The sequence below is a fragment of the Hemiscyllium ocellatum genome, chromosome 16 (genome assembly GCF_020745735.1).
Source record: "Hemiscyllium ocellatum isolate sHemOce1 chromosome 16, sHemOce1.pat.X.cur, whole genome shotgun sequence".
In the NCBI taxonomy this organism is placed as follows: domain Eukaryota; kingdom Metazoa; phylum Chordata; class Chondrichthyes; order Orectolobiformes; family Hemiscylliidae; genus Hemiscyllium; species Hemiscyllium ocellatum.
This window is the reverse complement of record NC_083416.1, coordinates 78,623,556-78,640,790: the sequence shown is the minus strand read 5'-3', so window position 1 is coordinate 78,640,790 and position 17,235 is coordinate 78,623,556. Positions and strand designations below refer to the sequence as shown.

The following is a 17,235-nucleotide window of genomic DNA, read 5'->3' as shown; positions in this document are numbered from 1 at the left end:
GGAGAATGCAGTTCTGTTTTTCTAGGGTATTACAAACTTCACAAAGACATATAACAGCTTAAAGAGAAACCCAACCTTTAGGTTATCAGCAGAAAGGACAACATGGCGAGATTTTACAATTGAAAACTTTCACTGTATCCACGACTAAAAACAGAGAATACTTAATTAAACATGTAACATTCTGTAGATAATTTATCTTTAAACAAATGAATAGACAAAGTCTTTTCCCTGTGTGGGGTAGTCCAGAACTAGAGGGCATAGGTTGATGGTGAGAGGGGAAAGATATATTAAAGACCTAAGGGGCAACTTTTTCACACAGAGGGTGGTACATGTACGGAATGAGCTGCCAGAGGCTGTGGTGGAGGCTGGTACAATTGCAACATTTAAAAGGCATCCGAATGGGTATATGAATAGGAAGGGTTTGGAGGGATATGGACCAAGTGCTGGCAGGTTGGATGAGATTGGTTTTGGATATCTGGTCGGCGTGGGTAAGTTGGACCGAAGGGTCTGTTTCCATGCTGTACATCTCTATGACTCATGGGCAAATTCTTTTCATATTCTACTCGAATGACCATTCCAATTCTGATACATGAATCAGCCTCTTAAGTAGACATTCACAGTTTTGAATCTATCCAAAATGTCCCAATGATTTACTTCTGTTCTTTTCCTTTCCCAATACCGTTTTCTACCTCGAGTGTGCTCCTGGAGAAGTCTGCTCTACCTTCAGCTAGCTGAACGCTCCAGCCTCACCTTTACACCCTCACAAACTAGGTTTTCAAAGTGACTGCAAATTCCCACCCCCATTCTGTGTTTTGAAAAACAAATCCAGCATCTTCTCTGCTTAACCTTGCCAAAATACAACTGCTTGCTCTCCCTTTCTTAGTCAAGGTCAGAAGTCACACAACACCAGACAATAATCTAATAGGTTTATTTGAAATCACAAGTTTTTTGAGCACTGCTCCTGCAGCAGCACACCAAAAACTTGTGATTTCAAATAAATCTGTTGGACTATAACCTGGTGTTGTGTGACTTCTGACCTTGACTTCCTGATGAAGGGCTTTTGCCTGAAATGTCGATTTTTCCTGCTCCTCGGATGTTGCCTGACCTGCTGTGCTTTTCCAGCACCACTCTAATCTTGACTCTGATCTCCAGCATTTGCAGTACCCACTTCTGCCTAGCGGGAGTTCCGATCTTGTCCAGCCCAGTCCAACACTGCACCTCCCCCTCAGGCCTTCATAGTCATTTATTGATCTTGAAGAACAGAACAGGCAGTCTGTGATATCTCTGGGTTGAGAGGGAATCTATAATCTGATCTGAAATAGATCTGTTTGATCTGCAACACCGGCTGAGCACTTCCTACACATGGTAAAGGCAATTCAGTCACAGAAAGAGGAATATACTTTTACATGTAGCTGAGACAGGCACCATAAATCAGGTTTGGAGTTGCAAATGGAAACCTGATTTCAGAAGTACACAATAAAAGAGTGTTCAGATTGACTATTTCCAGAAATATTCTGTTCATTTGTCAGCCATTATTAAAAATTCTCAGAAGTACACTGGGGTATTGTTTTTATGTCTTTTTGGAAATGCTAAAGAAAAGACTTTGAGGATCACAAAAAGCTAGCATCCAAGTTGAGTGAACAACAGGGAATGCAAATGGAATAGTGGTCTTTATTTCAAAGGGAATGAAATATAAAGCTAGGGAGATTTTGCTAAAGCTGTACACGGCACTAGTCAGATCCCAACTGGAATAATGTGAACAGTTCTGGGCCCCTTGTCTATGCAAAGATATAGTGGCATTGGAGACAGTCCAGAGAAGATATGATACCAGATATGGAGGGACTGTCCTGTGGTGAGGGGTTTTGTAGCCTGAACCTGTACTCACTGGAACAAAGAAGAATGAGAGGCGACCTTATTGAAACAAACATGGTTTTTAGGGGTCTTGACTGGCTAAATGCGGAAAGGTTCTTCCCCCCATAGGAAAATCTAGAAACAGAGGGTATAGCTTCAGAATAAGAGCAGACTCAATGGGCTGAATGGTCTGCTTCTACTCCTGTGTCTTATGATTTTCATTGATCCTGACACTTTTCCAGTCAGCAGCAGGAGTTAGTGCTCCCAAAACAGCTTTCTCCCCCCTCCATAGCAACAAGAAAAACACTGGTCCTGTATTCAATTAGAAATGCTAATCTGCAGCCTCTAACTATTATTGCTTTTAACCTTCCAAACAAAGGGACAGGCTCCAGCCTGACTATTTACAACCTGATACTGATACTGATAGCATCTTTCTGGGTTTTAGGAGACGTGGCAACATCCATCCAATGACACAAGGTAAATCTTCTTTCTATGACAAGCTCCAGCCTGTGCCAATGTACATTTCACTTAAACTACATTTGAAGAGACAGTCCAAATCATAATCATCTTATAAAGCAAAAGATTAGTTTTAACATACAATAATAGAACTGCATACTTGCAACAAGAGTATTCATGACTGTAGATGCCCTATAGTGTAGTACAGACAGTGAAGTACTTCTGAACTCTTCTCACCAAAAGACATGAGGTGGTGACTTCACTTTAGACAAGTACAATGGAAGAGGAGACCAAAAAACTGGAACATCATGGAAAGCGAAAATGACAAAAGGGATGATGGAGCAAGGTGAAATGAGATTTGAATGGGAAAGTAAACAGAAAAAAGACAGGTTGAGCTATAAATCAGAAAATTCAATTCATTACCAATGACTTCTGTCCAAAAAACAAGACCAGCGGTTATGCTCCGAAACTGCTGCACCAAATTCACATAACGGATATCGCTTTCATCTATTCCCCTCTGCACCAGTTTCCCTCCATATATGTTTACTGTTACATGTCTAACTTCTCCCTATTCTAAAGGAAGTCCACTAACCTGAAACATTAACTGTTTCTCTTTCCACAGATGGCACCTGACCTGCCAAGTCTTTCCAGCAAATCCTGATCATATTTCTGACACTGCTCTTTGAATTGCCATCACTGTCACCCATCCCCAAGCCATGTAAAAACATACTGAAGCAAAGTATTTTATGGATGTCGGTTTAGTTTGATCAGGATATTTGGAAAGCTCTCCGACTCTCAGTGGCTCAGTAAGAAAGAATTTGAGTATTTCTGAGAATAGAGACCAGCTTTTGAAGCCTCTCATCAGGACACGTTGTTGACTGATTGGCAACTCTGATTAACCAATAAGTTACCAGGGAATTACAATGGTGAACTGCTCTTACTCAAACTGTGACATGGGTCTTTTTAACATACAGAAGGGGTTTCAGTTTAATATTTAGCAGGCCTCTGATCTCCTCTAACACCCATTCAACCAGAAAAGACACCACTTCTGACAGTGCAGCATTCTATCAGTATCAATATGGCCTCCAATTTTTTTGCAGTAACTTATTAATCAAAAGGCTCTTACAATTGTATGCACAGTAACTTAAAGGAGTTGATTTGGACACAAGTGAGCAGCGTAATCTTTGGTTGCTGCTCAGTATTTTAGAGGTGAAAGTTGATCAGTACTGGATGGAGTGTGTCAACTTAAATCAGACTTTCGAGGCCATTGCATGAACCTACAGTCTGCCAGCTCACAGGCAAGACTGCTATGTAGTGTGTGTAATAATCCAATACAATCTGCAGGCATTGATCTCGTAGTTGTTCATTTAACCAGAAAAAACAATTCAACTGGATGTCTAAGCTGCAGCTTAGTTGACAACTTTCCTCAGTTGTGGGTTCAATCCCAAATACCGGAGTACAGTATGTAGGCTGGCATTTCCAATGCAAATCCCAAGAAGCCCTGCATCATGGAAATGCCATTGTTTTGCACGAGACTTTAGATTGAATCCCTGACCCACTGTGATCACCAGCATGTTTTGTTTCCAGTTCAAAAATTATTGAGTTGGCAGTAAAACATTTTGGGGCATCTGAGGTCACGAAAAGCAGTATAAAAATAAATTCTTCTTTTTGACAGTACGACTGCAGTGATAACATAAAACGTCTTCCAAATGTGTGTGAGGGAAACCATCCACGAAAACTAACACATGCCCAGGGCTCCCTGTTCAAGTTAATAAAAGTGCTCAGTTACCCATGAAGGAAGGTGACGCAGTAAGGACAGGATTCTTTTACCATAACACAAAAGAATAACAGTGCCGGAAAGTTAACAAAGGTAAGAGAAGAACGCGGAGTTCTTCAGTTGCAAGACATGCAAAAGCTGAGCCCCACACAGACTGAAAACGGATGCTCTTTTACAAACATAGACTTCAGTCTAAATACATAGCTAGTTATTTCAGTAATGAATGCAGTGCTGAATAAAATAACAAGTTTCTTACTCAGTTATGCAAATAAGGAAGGTTTGGCGATTATACCTCACCTGCAGACAGACTGACAAAGCTTGGATCACACCTTGCAGCAGAAGCTGACTCCGAACTGCTTCATTCTCAGCTGCCAGGTTGCCCAGTATGTACAGGCACAGCTCCTGCAACAAAGCCACCAAAACAATCTGCATATTTATACAGCTTTAAGCAGCCAAAATAACTTGGAAAGATCAGCTCAGAAATGGATGATGAAGTTTGTGTTAAGCTCTCTGACGACCAGTTACCAAACTCAATTCCCAGTGTGAGACTGAAGCATCCATTAGGGTGCTCAGTATAAGCACTGGTCACGTACCAGACAATTAAATATCGGCAGCAAAGCACCCGAGTTAGCCTGTGCGAGGGCCTGAGAGGTTTGACTGCCGCATGGACATTAGTCATTGCAGCACCTAGAAAAGAGTGGGTCATGGTTCACTGGATTGTGTGCTCTGGGACTTAAACTGCAACATTCTGATTGTGCAATAGTCCTCCTGACTCCCAGAGTGATGCCTAAAAAATATGGTACTACTCACCGTGAACGTAGCACTTTGGCCGGAGAGGTACGTCAGGAGGTAGGGTGTTGCTGGCAAACAGACAAGCGAGACGCTGGGATCATCGGAGTGAGAGAGTTCGAGCAAACACTGGGCAGCCTCAAGTTGAACCGATGCCAGGTTGCTGGTGAAGAGACCGTTAAGGACACGGATACTGTTTTCGAACCTACACGAGGTGCAAAAAATATCATGGAGTTTGTGTTTCAGACAGCCCTGGGTTTTAGCAGGTTCTACAGATGTTATGATTTTCAAAATGTTTTATGGCCGAAAGGGTGCCAAGCATTCACAACAAAATGGATGGATTATTCATGCAAATGGTTGCATGACACAGTTATGATTACAGAGGCATGGTTGCAGGGAACTGAATATTTAGGCATGTTCAGTTTTTAGGGAAGGATAGTCAAAATGGAAGATGTGGTGGGGTAGCATTGCTGGTTAAAGAGCAATGGTGAGGAAGAACATTTGCTTTGGGAAGTGGAATCTGTATGGATAGAATTGTGTGGAAATATCATGGGACAGAAAACAAGAGTTAGGGTTGTGTTTGAACTCTAAACTGTATAAGCAACATTGGGCAAGGTATTGAACAGGAATTTAGAGATGCAAGCAACAAATATACGTGTAGTGTCTTTAATCTGAATACAGCCCGAATAAGTCAAATCAGTAGCAATACTGTAATAGAGGAATTTCTGTACAGGATGGCTTTTATTAATACAATAAGGAACTAACTACAGAATATCCTAGACTGGGTACCATGTAATCAGAGAGGAATACTTTGCAATCTGTTTGTGTGAGGAAGTGCAACAACTGTTCATTCCTGTCTGGTACAAAATGAAAATGGGAAAAGGGCCTGACCATGGTTAACAAGAGAAATTAAGGCCAGTATAAGATCCAAGCGAGAGTCACTCAAATAGCCAAAAAAAGGCAACAGACCTGAGGACTTAGAGCAGTTTGGATTTCAGTAAGTTCATGAAGTATCAACAGGTATGTGAAGAGAAAAGGATTAGTGAGGATAAATATCGGTCCCTGAGTCAGAAACAGGGGAAGTTGTAAGGGGGAAACAAAGAGTTGGCAGACCAATTAAATACACGCTACAGTTCTGTCTTCACACGGGCAGACAAAAATAATGTTCCAAAAACATTGGGGACCACGGAGTCGAGTGAGGGCGGAGGAACTGAAGGGAATCAGTAGGAGTAGGGAAATGTTAGTGTGGAAATTAATGGGTTTAAAGGCTGATAAAACCCCAGGATCTGACAATTTGCAGTTCACCGCCCTTAACGAAGTGGCTGCACAAATATTGACTGCATTGGTGACCATCTTTCAAAGATTATGTAGACTCCAGAACAGTTCCTATGAACTGAAGGGTAGCTATGTACCCCACTATTTAAAAAAGGTGGAAAGAAAACAGCATTATGGATCAGTTAATGGGGTACATTGTATTGTAGGTGGGGAAAATGCTAGAGTGCATTATAAAAGATTTAATAGTAGAATACTTCAAAAACAGTGACAGAATTGGCCAGTGTCAACTTGGATTTACAAAAGGAAGATCATGCTGGACAAATCTGCCAGTTTATGGGAATGTAACTGGGAGAGTTTATAACGGGGAGCTAGTGGATGTCCTTTACTTGTACCTTTAGAGAGGTTTCGTTAGGTCCCACATAAGAGATCAGCATATAAATATAAAATGCATGGGGTTAGGTCGTGTACCGACATGGATAAAGAACTGGTTAGCAGATAGGAAACAGAGTGTGAATACACAGGGCTTTTTCTGAGTGGCAGTCAGTACTCATGGGGTACTGCAGAGACCAGTACGTGGACCTCAGAAATTCACTGTATATATAAATAAATTATTTAGATGGGAGAACTAAATGGAATATCCCCAAGTCTGCAGATGACACAAAGCTGGCTGAGAGAGTGAGCTGTGAGGAGGATGCAGAGATACTTCATTGTGATTTGGACAAGTTGAGTGAGTGGATAAATGCATGATTGATGTAATATAAGTGAATAAATGTGAGGTATCCAGTTTGGTAGTAAAATAGGGAGACAGATTATTATCTAAATGGTGACAGATTGGGAAAGGGGGAAGTGCAACAGAATTAGGATGTTCATGTACACCAGTCACCGGAATCAAGCATACAGGTGGATCTGGTGGTGAGGGCATCCAATGGCATTGCCACATCATAGCAAGAGGATTCGAGTACACAAGCAGAGATGTCTTGCTGCAATTATGCAGGACCTTGGTGAGACCATAGCTGGAGTGCTTATGTTCTGACAGGACTTACAAGGATATGTCATTGAGGACTGAAATGAGGAGAAATGTCTTCACAGAGAGAGGGTGGGGGACGCAGGGGTGGGCAAGGCCCAAGGTGCAACAGTGTGTGTGTGTGTGTGTGTGTAGGCAGGGGAGAGGGAGATAGAGATATATGAAGAGATATATATATATATATATTATATATATATATATATATAGAAAGAGAGCGAGAGAGAGAGAGGAAATCTATATCCTAATATGAGATAGCATAGAAGGCAGCTTAATGATTTGCCATGCTTTCACTAGCTCTGAGTGGAAACCAACGAAGAGATTTCCATTCACTAAGAATTAAACTGAAATTACCCAAACACAATACAGATGGATACTGCAAGAGTCAGGGCTGGATGCCAATCGGAGATTCACGAATTGAAAGCTCAGTTAAACATACGGAATCATTCCGTCTTCCATCACTGCGGTTACCTGGTAGGCAGCTGTCATATTTCACTTGACAGTTCAGCAAACCAAAACGAAAAGCTTAATTGATAAACTTGCTAAAGTCCAATGTGACAGACAGTTAAAAACTGACAAACTAAAATCAATAAAGCTCTTCATATGTGGGCTGGCACTGGGCAAGGGAAAATGCTCACAAATAGATTGTTCATAATCTATTTGTGAACAATGTCCTGCAGGGAAGGGAATTTGAATTGAGTTTGTTCTTCTTCATGACTTTAGTTCCACACTGCATAGACTCAAGATTATTTAAATTTGCCCAGTAAGAATATGCAGCTTTATGAAGAAGACTGCTGAACAGTCCATTTTAGTGCCACATGAGAGTTTGACAATATCAGCAGAAAATAAACAACATGAAGAGGATTTATGTGAAAAAATTGCAGTTAGCTGACATTGCAAGTGAGTGGAATGTCAATTAAAAAAAGTCATTAAACTGCCAGTACCTGACAAAAATCTGCTGTGCCTCCTTCAGGTGCAGCACTCGACGTAGAGAGCGTAAAGCAGTAAGACGATCATCTGATCCATGCTGAATCCTCTGATACAGCTGCAAAACCTACAACAGGCCAGGGGTTGACTATGTTCAACAGCCAATTACACTTTCAAATTAAAAATGCTCTCTTAAAATGTCTGCCAGGAACCAGGTCAGACCTTGGTGTGGCCAGACTGCATCTCACCTCCTCCCGAGTAACTGAAGTCTCTCTGATCTCCAGGTCCTCTCCATCGTCCTGCAGACCCCTCGGCAATCTTTTGCTAACCAACTGTTTTTCCTTGCGTGCTTTCCTCAGAGCTGCACAAAGAAAGGAAGCTTGAGGTAACTTTAAAATAATGTTTCACAAAAAGAGTAAAGCGGTAAAATAGGATCAGTTCAAAGGTCTGCAGAGCAACTATGCAAGTCATTAAACTTACTGGCACCAATACAACATAAGGTGTTTACATCATGCTAACAAACATTACGTGCTGCACTTTAGTAGACAAAAGGGAAATAGATTAAAATTTAAAAGAACAGTAAAAGTGTAGGAGCAAACAATGCAAACAGAAATAAGTGAAAAGTCAATCAATTTTGGGTGGCACGGTGGCTCAGTAGTTAGCACTATTGCCTCACAGCACCAGGGTCTCAGGTTGGATTCCAGCCTCGGGCGACTGTCTGTGTGGAGTTTGCACATTCTCCCCATGTCTGCGTGGGTTTCCTCCAGGTGCCCCGGTTTCCTTCCACAGTCCAAAAATGTGCAGGTCAGGTGAATTGACCATGCTAAATTGCCGCACTGTTGCGTGCATTAGTCAGAGGGAAATGGGTCTGGGTGGGTTATTCTTTGGAGAGTTGGTGTGGACTGGTTGGGCCGAAGGGCCTGTTTCTACACTGTAGGGAATCTAACCTAATCCAATCTACACAAAGTTCACAGCTCAGAAACAACAGGCTATTTGATCCAACATTCATCCTCATGGTCCACATGAAGATCCTCTTATTTCATTGCATCTTTTAACCCTCATCCTTGATAAATTTCTAGGGTCAGTTAGGCTATGGACCAAATGGAGGTAAATGGGATTAGTGTAGTTTAGTGTTGTGCTGTTTGGCATAGACATGCTCTATGAGTCAAAGAGCAGGTCAGAGTCAAGGAATAAGCAGCAAGTAACTCATCTTGACTCCCCAAATCCTGTCCACTGTCAGGAGGATGATTGAATATTCCCAACTCGCTTGGATGAGTGCAGCTCCAATAACAGTCAAGAAGCTTCACAGCATACAGGACGAAAGTGAGGACTGCAGATGCTGGGGATTAGAGTCGAGAGTGTGGTGCTGGAATAACACAGTAGGTCAGGCAGCATCCAAGGAGCAGGAGAATCAACATTTTGGGCAAAAGCCCTTCATCAGGCCCTTTCCCGATGAAACATAGATTTTCCTGCTCCTCAGATGCTGCCTGACCTGCTGTGCTTTTCCAGCACCACATTTTCGACAACAAGACAAATCAGCCCGGCACAAAGATCCACTCCCTCCGCCACAGAGATGCTCAATAGCAGCAGTGTGTACTATCTAAAAGGTGCACTGCAGTAACTCATCAAAGATCCTCAGACAACAACACCCAAACACACAATCACTTCCATCCAGAAAGATGCATGGGATCAACGCCACTTGCAAGTTCACCTCCAAGCCACTCACCATCTTGACTTGGAAATATATCACCATTCTTTCACAGTAACTGCATCAAAGTCCAGGAATTACCTCCCAACCACATTATGGGTCCTCCTTCAACACACAGACTGCAGTGAGTCAAGAAGGCAGCTCAGCACCCACTTCCCCGGGTCAATTAGGGATTGGCAATGAATGTTGGCCAGTCAGCAACACCCGCATCCCGCGAATGATTAGAAAGCATGTAACTAGGGATGGGTACTTGTCCCATTCTCAAATGCTTGCTTCTTCTTTCCCCCAGCCCCAGTGAGGCATGTATGTAATTCCATCCCAGCTAACGTGGAGAGGGAGGGAGTCAAACTTACCTTCCCGAATCAATCATGCATTAGGAAATGATGACATTGATTTGAAAGGCTGGTCTTGGCATTAGTCAACTCCAGCCTACTCTTGACCCATTCCAATTTGCCTAATGGGCCAACACATCCACGTCAGATGCCATATCACTTGCCCTTCACTCCCCCCGCTAAAACATCTTGACAGCAAGTACAGCTACGTAAGAATCCTACTCATTGACCACAGTTCAGTCTTCAACACTACTATCCCCTCAAGACTGATTACTAAACTTAGTGATCTCGAACTAAGCCCCTCTCTCTGCAACTGGATCCTCAATTTCCTGACCCACAGGCCACAATCAATGAAGACTGGGGACAATATTTCGTCACTAACACATAACACTGGAGCTCCCAGGGGTATGTACTCCAGCCCCCTACTATACTCACTGCATACCCATGACAGCATCACCAAATATCAGACTAATGCCACTTATAAGTTCGCTAATGACACCACCATAATCAGTCAAATCTTAGATGACGAAGAAACAGACTACAGACGGGAAGTGGAAGATCTGGAAAAATGGTGCACTGAGAACAACCTAGCTCTCAATACCAGCAAAATCAAGGAACGCATCTTTGACTTTCAGCGGGATGTTACTCATGCCCCTCTACACATTAGCAGCAGAGAGGTGGAATGAGTGGAGAGTGTCAAGCTCCTGGGAGTGGTCATCCACAACAAGCTTTCTTGGACTCTTCATGTGGATGCACTGGTTACAAAGGCCCAACAATGTGCCTTCTTCCTCAGGCAGCTGAGGAAATCTGGCATTATGGTGAATACCCTTGCCAACTTTTATAGGTGCGCCATCGAGAGCATTCTGTCTGGATGTATCACTACCTGGTATGGCAACTATACCATTCAAGATCAGAGACGGTTACAGAGAGTGGTGAACTTGGCCCAGACAATCACAAAGGCCAACCTCCCATCTATAGAATCCATCTAGCAGGCTCGCTGTCAAGGAAAGGCCGCCAGCATTCTCAAAGATGTTGTGGTTCTGCTCGCCGAGCTGGAAGTTTTTGCTGCAAACGTTTCGTTCCCTGGCTAGGGAACATCATCAGTGCTGTTGGAGCCTCGTGTGAAGCGCTGCTTTGATGTTTCTTCCGGTATTTATATTGGTTTGTTCTTGCCGCTTCCGGGTGTCAGTTTCAGCTGCAGTGATTTGTATGTGGGGTCCAGGTCGATGTGTCTGTTGATGGATGTTCTTGCCGTTTCCGGGTGTCAGTTTCAGCTGTAGTGGTTTGTGTATGGTGTCCAGGTCAATGTGTCTGTTGATGGAGTTTGGGGATGAATGCCATGCTTCTAGGAATTCTCTGGCTGTTCTCTGTCTGGCTTGTCCTATGATGGTAGTGTTTTCCCAGTCAAATTCATGTTGCTGGTTGTCTGAGTGTATGGCTACTAGAGATAGCTGGTCGTGTCGTTTTGTGGCTAGCTGATGTTCATGGATGCGGATTGTTACCTGGACCCCACATACAAATCACTGCAGCTGAAACTGACACCCGGAAGCGGCAAGAACAAACCAATATAAATACCGGAAGAAACATCAAAGCAGCGCTTCACAGGAGGCTCCAACAGCACTGATGATGTTCCCTAGCCAGGGAACGAAACGTTTGCAGCAAAAACTTCCAGCTCGGCGAGCAGAACCACAACAACGGATACCCGAGCTACAAATCTTCAATCAGATTTTAAATTCTCAAAGATCCATCCCAGGCAATGTTATTCTACAACTTCTAACACTGGGCAGAAGGTATAGAAGCCTGAACACACATGCACCAGCCGGTTTCAAAACAGTTTCTACCCTATTGTTGTTAGAATACTGAATGGATTCACAAACTCCTAACATTCGCCTGTACCTGTGTTTTTGCTGCTGTTTACCTATTATTTACTATCTATACTGCTTAACTCTGTGGTCTGCCTCTACTGCTTGCAAGACAAAGCTTTTCAGTGTGCCTCAGTACACATGACAATAAATTCAATTCAATTCCCTCCCTCCTCTCCTCCTCCCCCCCCCACTGTCCTCCCTCTCCTGCTTCCCCTGTTCTCCATCCCCACCATCTCACCATCCCTACCCCCTCACCTCTCCCATCATCCCCACCCCCTCTCCATCCCCTCCCCCTCATCTCCTCTCCCCTCCCCTTCCCCACCCCTCCCTTCCTCTCCGTACCCCACTCGTGCTGCCGCCTCTTGGCTTTAATCTCCTCCACGCCGCAAACTCGGTTCCGGTTGCGGATCATGTTCCCGCGGCCTGTGTGTGTGGGCCGCGGGGGCTGACCCTCTCACACGGACCGGGGTACAACCAGGGCCCCGCTGCCCCGCTCTCCCGCTCTCACCGTCGCACGCTGATGACGCAAGTCGTCGCTGAACTCCGAATACAGCGCCACCCGCTGTCCTGGAGGCTGCATTGCGGCCCAGTTCCTCCCACAGGCTCCCCTTGCCCTTCTTCTGAAGACCAGCATCCACTCTGATAGCCCCCTAAACATGACAGCTCACCTCCTAACAGTCTTACTGCCCACCATCTGCAAAGCACAAATGAGGAGTATGGTGGAATACTCCCCAATTGTGTGGATGGGTGCAGCTCCAACAACTCTGAAGAACCTTGACACCATCCAAACCAAGGCTGAAAATGTGTTGCTGGTTAAAGCACAGCAGGTTAGGCAGCATCCAAGGAACAGGAAATTCGACGTTTCGGGCCAGAGCCCTTCATCATCTACCATCCAAACCAAAGCGCTGCTTGATTAGCATCACATCCACAAGCATCCACTCCCTCCAACACCAACGCTCTGTAGCAGCAATGTGTAATATCGACAAGATGCACTGCATAAATTCACCAAAGATCCTGAGAAAGCACCTTTTAAACCCTCAATCACTTTCATCGAGAAGGACAAGGGCAGCAGATACATGAAAACACCTCCCCCTGCATGTTCCCCTCCAAGCCACTCACCATCCTGATGTAGAAATATATTGTTGTTCCTTCACTGTCGCTGGGTCAAAATTCTAGAATTCTCTCCTAAAGACCATTGTGGGGTAGGAGTACCTATGGACTGCAGTGGTTCAAGAAGGCAGATCATCAAACAGAACTAGGGATGGACAAGAGAAATTGGACAGAAGGATAGTGGGAATTGTGCTCTTATTGTATGAAGTTACACACTAGGGTAAAGCATCTCAATTGCAGGCGAATGCATGCATTAGATGTTTGTGGGTTTAAGTCCCATTCCAGAGGCTTGAGAGCATAATCCACATAGATGTTGCTGTAGAGGATTTATAACCAGTATTGCCAATAGCCTCATAGATCAGGACACAGACTCACAAGAGGTTCTGCAATAGGTTTACATCCATTATTGTTAATATAGTATGATTCAGTCAAGATTTCAGTGATGAATCAGTTCAGGTTATTGTGTACAATTTGCTTTCCTCATTAAAGGAAGGATATACCCTGTGCTTGCCACGAAGTGTTTTTTTAAATGGAGAAATGTGAATGGCACAGCAAGCTCAATGATCCTACTCCTGCTCCTACCTCTTACACTCCTACTGAAATATGCTCGTTTTGATAATATTTCCTACAGTCTTTGTCAAAGATAAATAATTTGTTTACTTTCAACTTATTTGCTCAGTAATAACAACCCAAAGACCTCATAAATCAGAATATTCTCTTAAAAATAGTGATTTATTATATAAATCAAAAGTTGCGTTTTTAAACATAAACCAATATAGATTAACAGTTGATTTATATATCTCATTAGTAGCCTGTTTAATCTCTAACAGATGGTATAAAACTACATTAGTCCTTCCATTTACCTTTTATTATAAAAGAAGATTCAATTTCAGAGTAGCAAATGTGTTGCTGGTCAAAGCACAGCAGGCCAGGCAGCATCTCAGGAATAGAGAATTCGACGTTTCGAGCATAAGCCCTTCATTACTCAATTTCAGAGTAGCTCAGTGGTTAGCACTGCAGCCTAACAGCATCAGGGCTTTGGGTTTGATTCTAGCCATGGGTGACTGTCTGTGTGGAGTTTGCACATTCTCCCTGTGTCTGTGTGGGTTTCCTCCAGGTGCTCAGGTTTCCTCACACAGTCCAAAGATGTGCAGGTTATGATGGATTGGCCATGCTAAATTGTCTATAGTGTCCAGGCATGTACAGGCGAGGTGGATTAGCCATGGAAAATGCAGGGTTAGGGGATAGGGTGGGCCTGGGTAGGATGCTCTCTGAAAGGTTGGGTGCAGACTTGATGGGCCAAATGGCCTCTTTCTGCACTGCAGGGATTTTAACTGTGATTCTCAAGGTTCTGGATCACTACCTTTTCCTCTCCCTATTTAATTTACTCCGAGCTTCCAATCCCAACTGACTGATCAATATTTCTATCAGAGATAAATGACATTCCATTTACTCAAATTGGTAGTCTCCTGTTGTACAGTTTTGCTGAAAAATAGACATGTGTTGTCAAAGATTTAGTTGTGCACTCATCAGGACAATATTGCAAGGGAATGACCATTTACACTGCCTGAGAACTCATACTGAACAATTGGCAAGTCAACTCTGAATGGTAGACATGCACTATGGAAAATGTACGAGACAGTTAATTATGAGGTTTTCTTTAAAATCAGACTTTGCCAGTTGATTAGTTAATGTATCATTCTGGTGATCGGTGAATGAACTTGCATAGTCTGAATTTACCTGAGTCTGAATACAAAATACCTTGCAAAAACTGTAACAAACACTACATTGGACAAACAGGCAGAAAACCAGCCTCAAAAAGACATGACCCACTCTCACTAATATCCTTACGTACAGCTGAGGAAGGACACCACTTTGACTGGGACAACACATCCAACCAAGGGTAAGCCAAACAAAGACACGCAGAAGAATTCCTAGAAGCATGACATTTCAACCAGAACTCTATCAACAAACACATAGACTTGGATCCCATTTACCATCCCTGGAGAAAAAGAACAGGAAATGACATCACTATGTGAAATGACATCACCAACCCAAGGAAACCCAAACACTTATATAGAAAGCAGGCTATGCCAACAGTATTTTACGTGGAGGCTCACTGATGATATTACCTAGTATGGTAACAAAGCATCTGAAAAATGAACCTTCCAGCTCAGCGAGCAACCCTACGCCCAGAACCTCAACCTGAGCTACAAATCTTCTCAAAATGAACTTTACTTTTTGTCCATTGGCTAAAATTATTTCTTTTATTCTGTCAGCTGATTTGAAGTTACACACTTTCACATTACCGGAACACAGCAGAAAGGTTTGTGACGTAGACACAGAAATACTAGGTACAGATGTCACTCTCTCATCATGAAAGTTGCAGAAATTGTAACAGGTATCCTGATGATACAAACAAAATTCAGCCCAGTCTAGACTTGCAGTGTGATTGGGTCTGCAGACTATGTCTGACCTAAATGAAATACTGCACTGTCGGAAATACTAACTGTGCCGGGGGGTGGCATGTGGGGATACATTAAATTATTAAATTGAGGATGCTAACGGATGTCAAAGATCCATGGACATTATTTTGAAGAAAAACAGGATAAATGTCTTGATAAATTCTGAAAAAAAGAGTTATACCAGACTCAAAACATTAACTCCATTTCTCTCCACAGATGCTGCCAGACCTATAGAGTTTCTCCAGAATTCTCTGATTTTGTTTCAGGGTAATTGCCCTGCCCTTGCATGCATTTATCCATCAGCCAACATCATGTAAAAGTCATTTCAGCAAGGGGCCTTGCTGTGAATTGCCTGCCAGGTTTCTTACATTTCAACAGTGATTACATACCAAACGTCATTGACTGTCAACTTCAGAGCTGTGCTTGGGGCTGGTCTTCCTCTCATGTGTGCAGTCTTAAGCTGGGTGGGAGGTTGCACTTTTGGCCAATATCCCCTTTACCAGGAATTATTGGAAAAGAAAACTCCATTGGACAGATTTCTGGAGGTTTTATTTCCTGCCATTTGCCATTCCATTAGGCAGCTGACATGTTTAACGGCACATCTCCATAGCAACTGGAAAGTGAACCAATTTTTGACAGTCAGACAAGATCTACTTTATTATCACATCCATTTGTTTTCTGGCTGAGCCACAGAAGCATTCAACGAAAATGAAGAAGAAACATTTTTTTATCCCCACAATGATGTTGGTCTTCAGTTGCTCATTAATCACTTATTTTTGGAAATTCTAGAGAATCTTGCACTAACAGTAACTGTTTTGGAGTCTGAGCTTCAAATAGGGACATGTGTTTTGATTTGTCTCCTCTCTCAGAGTCTCAGATTTCTCAACTCAGGCTCTCCACCTTAGTTAAAGGATCAACTTTTCTTGGATGAGGTAATGGTTCTGAGGGAGTTAATGTTAATGCTGTTTTAAGCTCAATCTTACTAAAGGATGTCACATTGTCTTTGGATGGAGACAGGGGAGATCTGTTTTGGTACCCTTGAGTTGCAGATGTATAATGCACAGATCCTGAGAGAAAGTACTGAATAATTTTATCAACAAGTTTAAGCAAATTATACCATTTGTAATAAACTACCCTAAAATGTAAGACTAGTGCCTCTTCTGTTAAAAATGCAATGGTCTATCCCTTACCATTGATTATTAGTCAGGCTTATGATAGAGAAAGGAGAATTGGTGTCAGCCAGCTACATTACCCACCAATATTACCTGGTGGCATTGTGCAAAATACCGGATCTTTACTTTCCAAATTATTGCCACTGAACTGCCAGTGACCTTTACCTCACATACACAAAACACTCGCCTTAAATTAAGACGCTTCTTTTCAAAGAAATGGCAGGAGGGTGGAGAGAGAGGAAATCTTGAATTTTACAGATGAAAAATGGCAAGTTTATAAAAGCGCCCTGAGGGAGCATAAAAATTGTAAATTGAAGCAAGTTATAAAGGATGGTAAAGCTTTGAGTAGTTTTGAGTGAGAGCCAGTGGAACAGGACAAAATTAAATTAATTATTCATAATTCCGGCCCTTCCACTGTGAAATGGCTCCCTGCCTGCTAAAAAATTGATGTAAATTTGTAGCAGAAGAACACGCCATCTTTTAATTA

At 42.8% G+C, this 17,235-nt stretch overlaps 1 protein-coding gene across 3 annotated transcripts in view; it reads right to left on the bottom strand.

Annotated features, from left to right (window-relative positions):
• The window catches only part of tmco6 (transmembrane and coiled-coil domains 6), a 45,262-nt gene extending 32,761 nt beyond the window's left edge, over window positions 1–12,501 (bottom strand). For all 3 annotated transcript variants that reach the window (XR_009645557.1, XM_060837431.1, XM_060837432.1), the window contains exons 1-5: window positions 12,344–12,501; window positions 8,345–8,457; window positions 8,114–8,223; window positions 4,895–5,078; window positions 4,382–4,486 (exon numbers count right to left, since the gene is read on the bottom strand). Coding sequence is in view for 2 of the 3 variants with exons in the window: in XM_060837431.1 (XP_060693414.1) it covers window positions 4,382–4,486; window positions 4,895–5,078; window positions 8,114–8,223; window positions 8,345–8,457; window positions 12,344–12,413 (582 nt within the window). In the remaining variant the exon portion in view is untranslated. The remainder of the gene's footprint in view (window positions 1–4,381; window positions 4,487–4,894; window positions 5,079–8,113; window positions 8,224–8,344; window positions 8,458–12,343) is intronic.
• Between the last annotated feature and the right edge of the window lie 4,734 nt (window positions 12,502–17,235).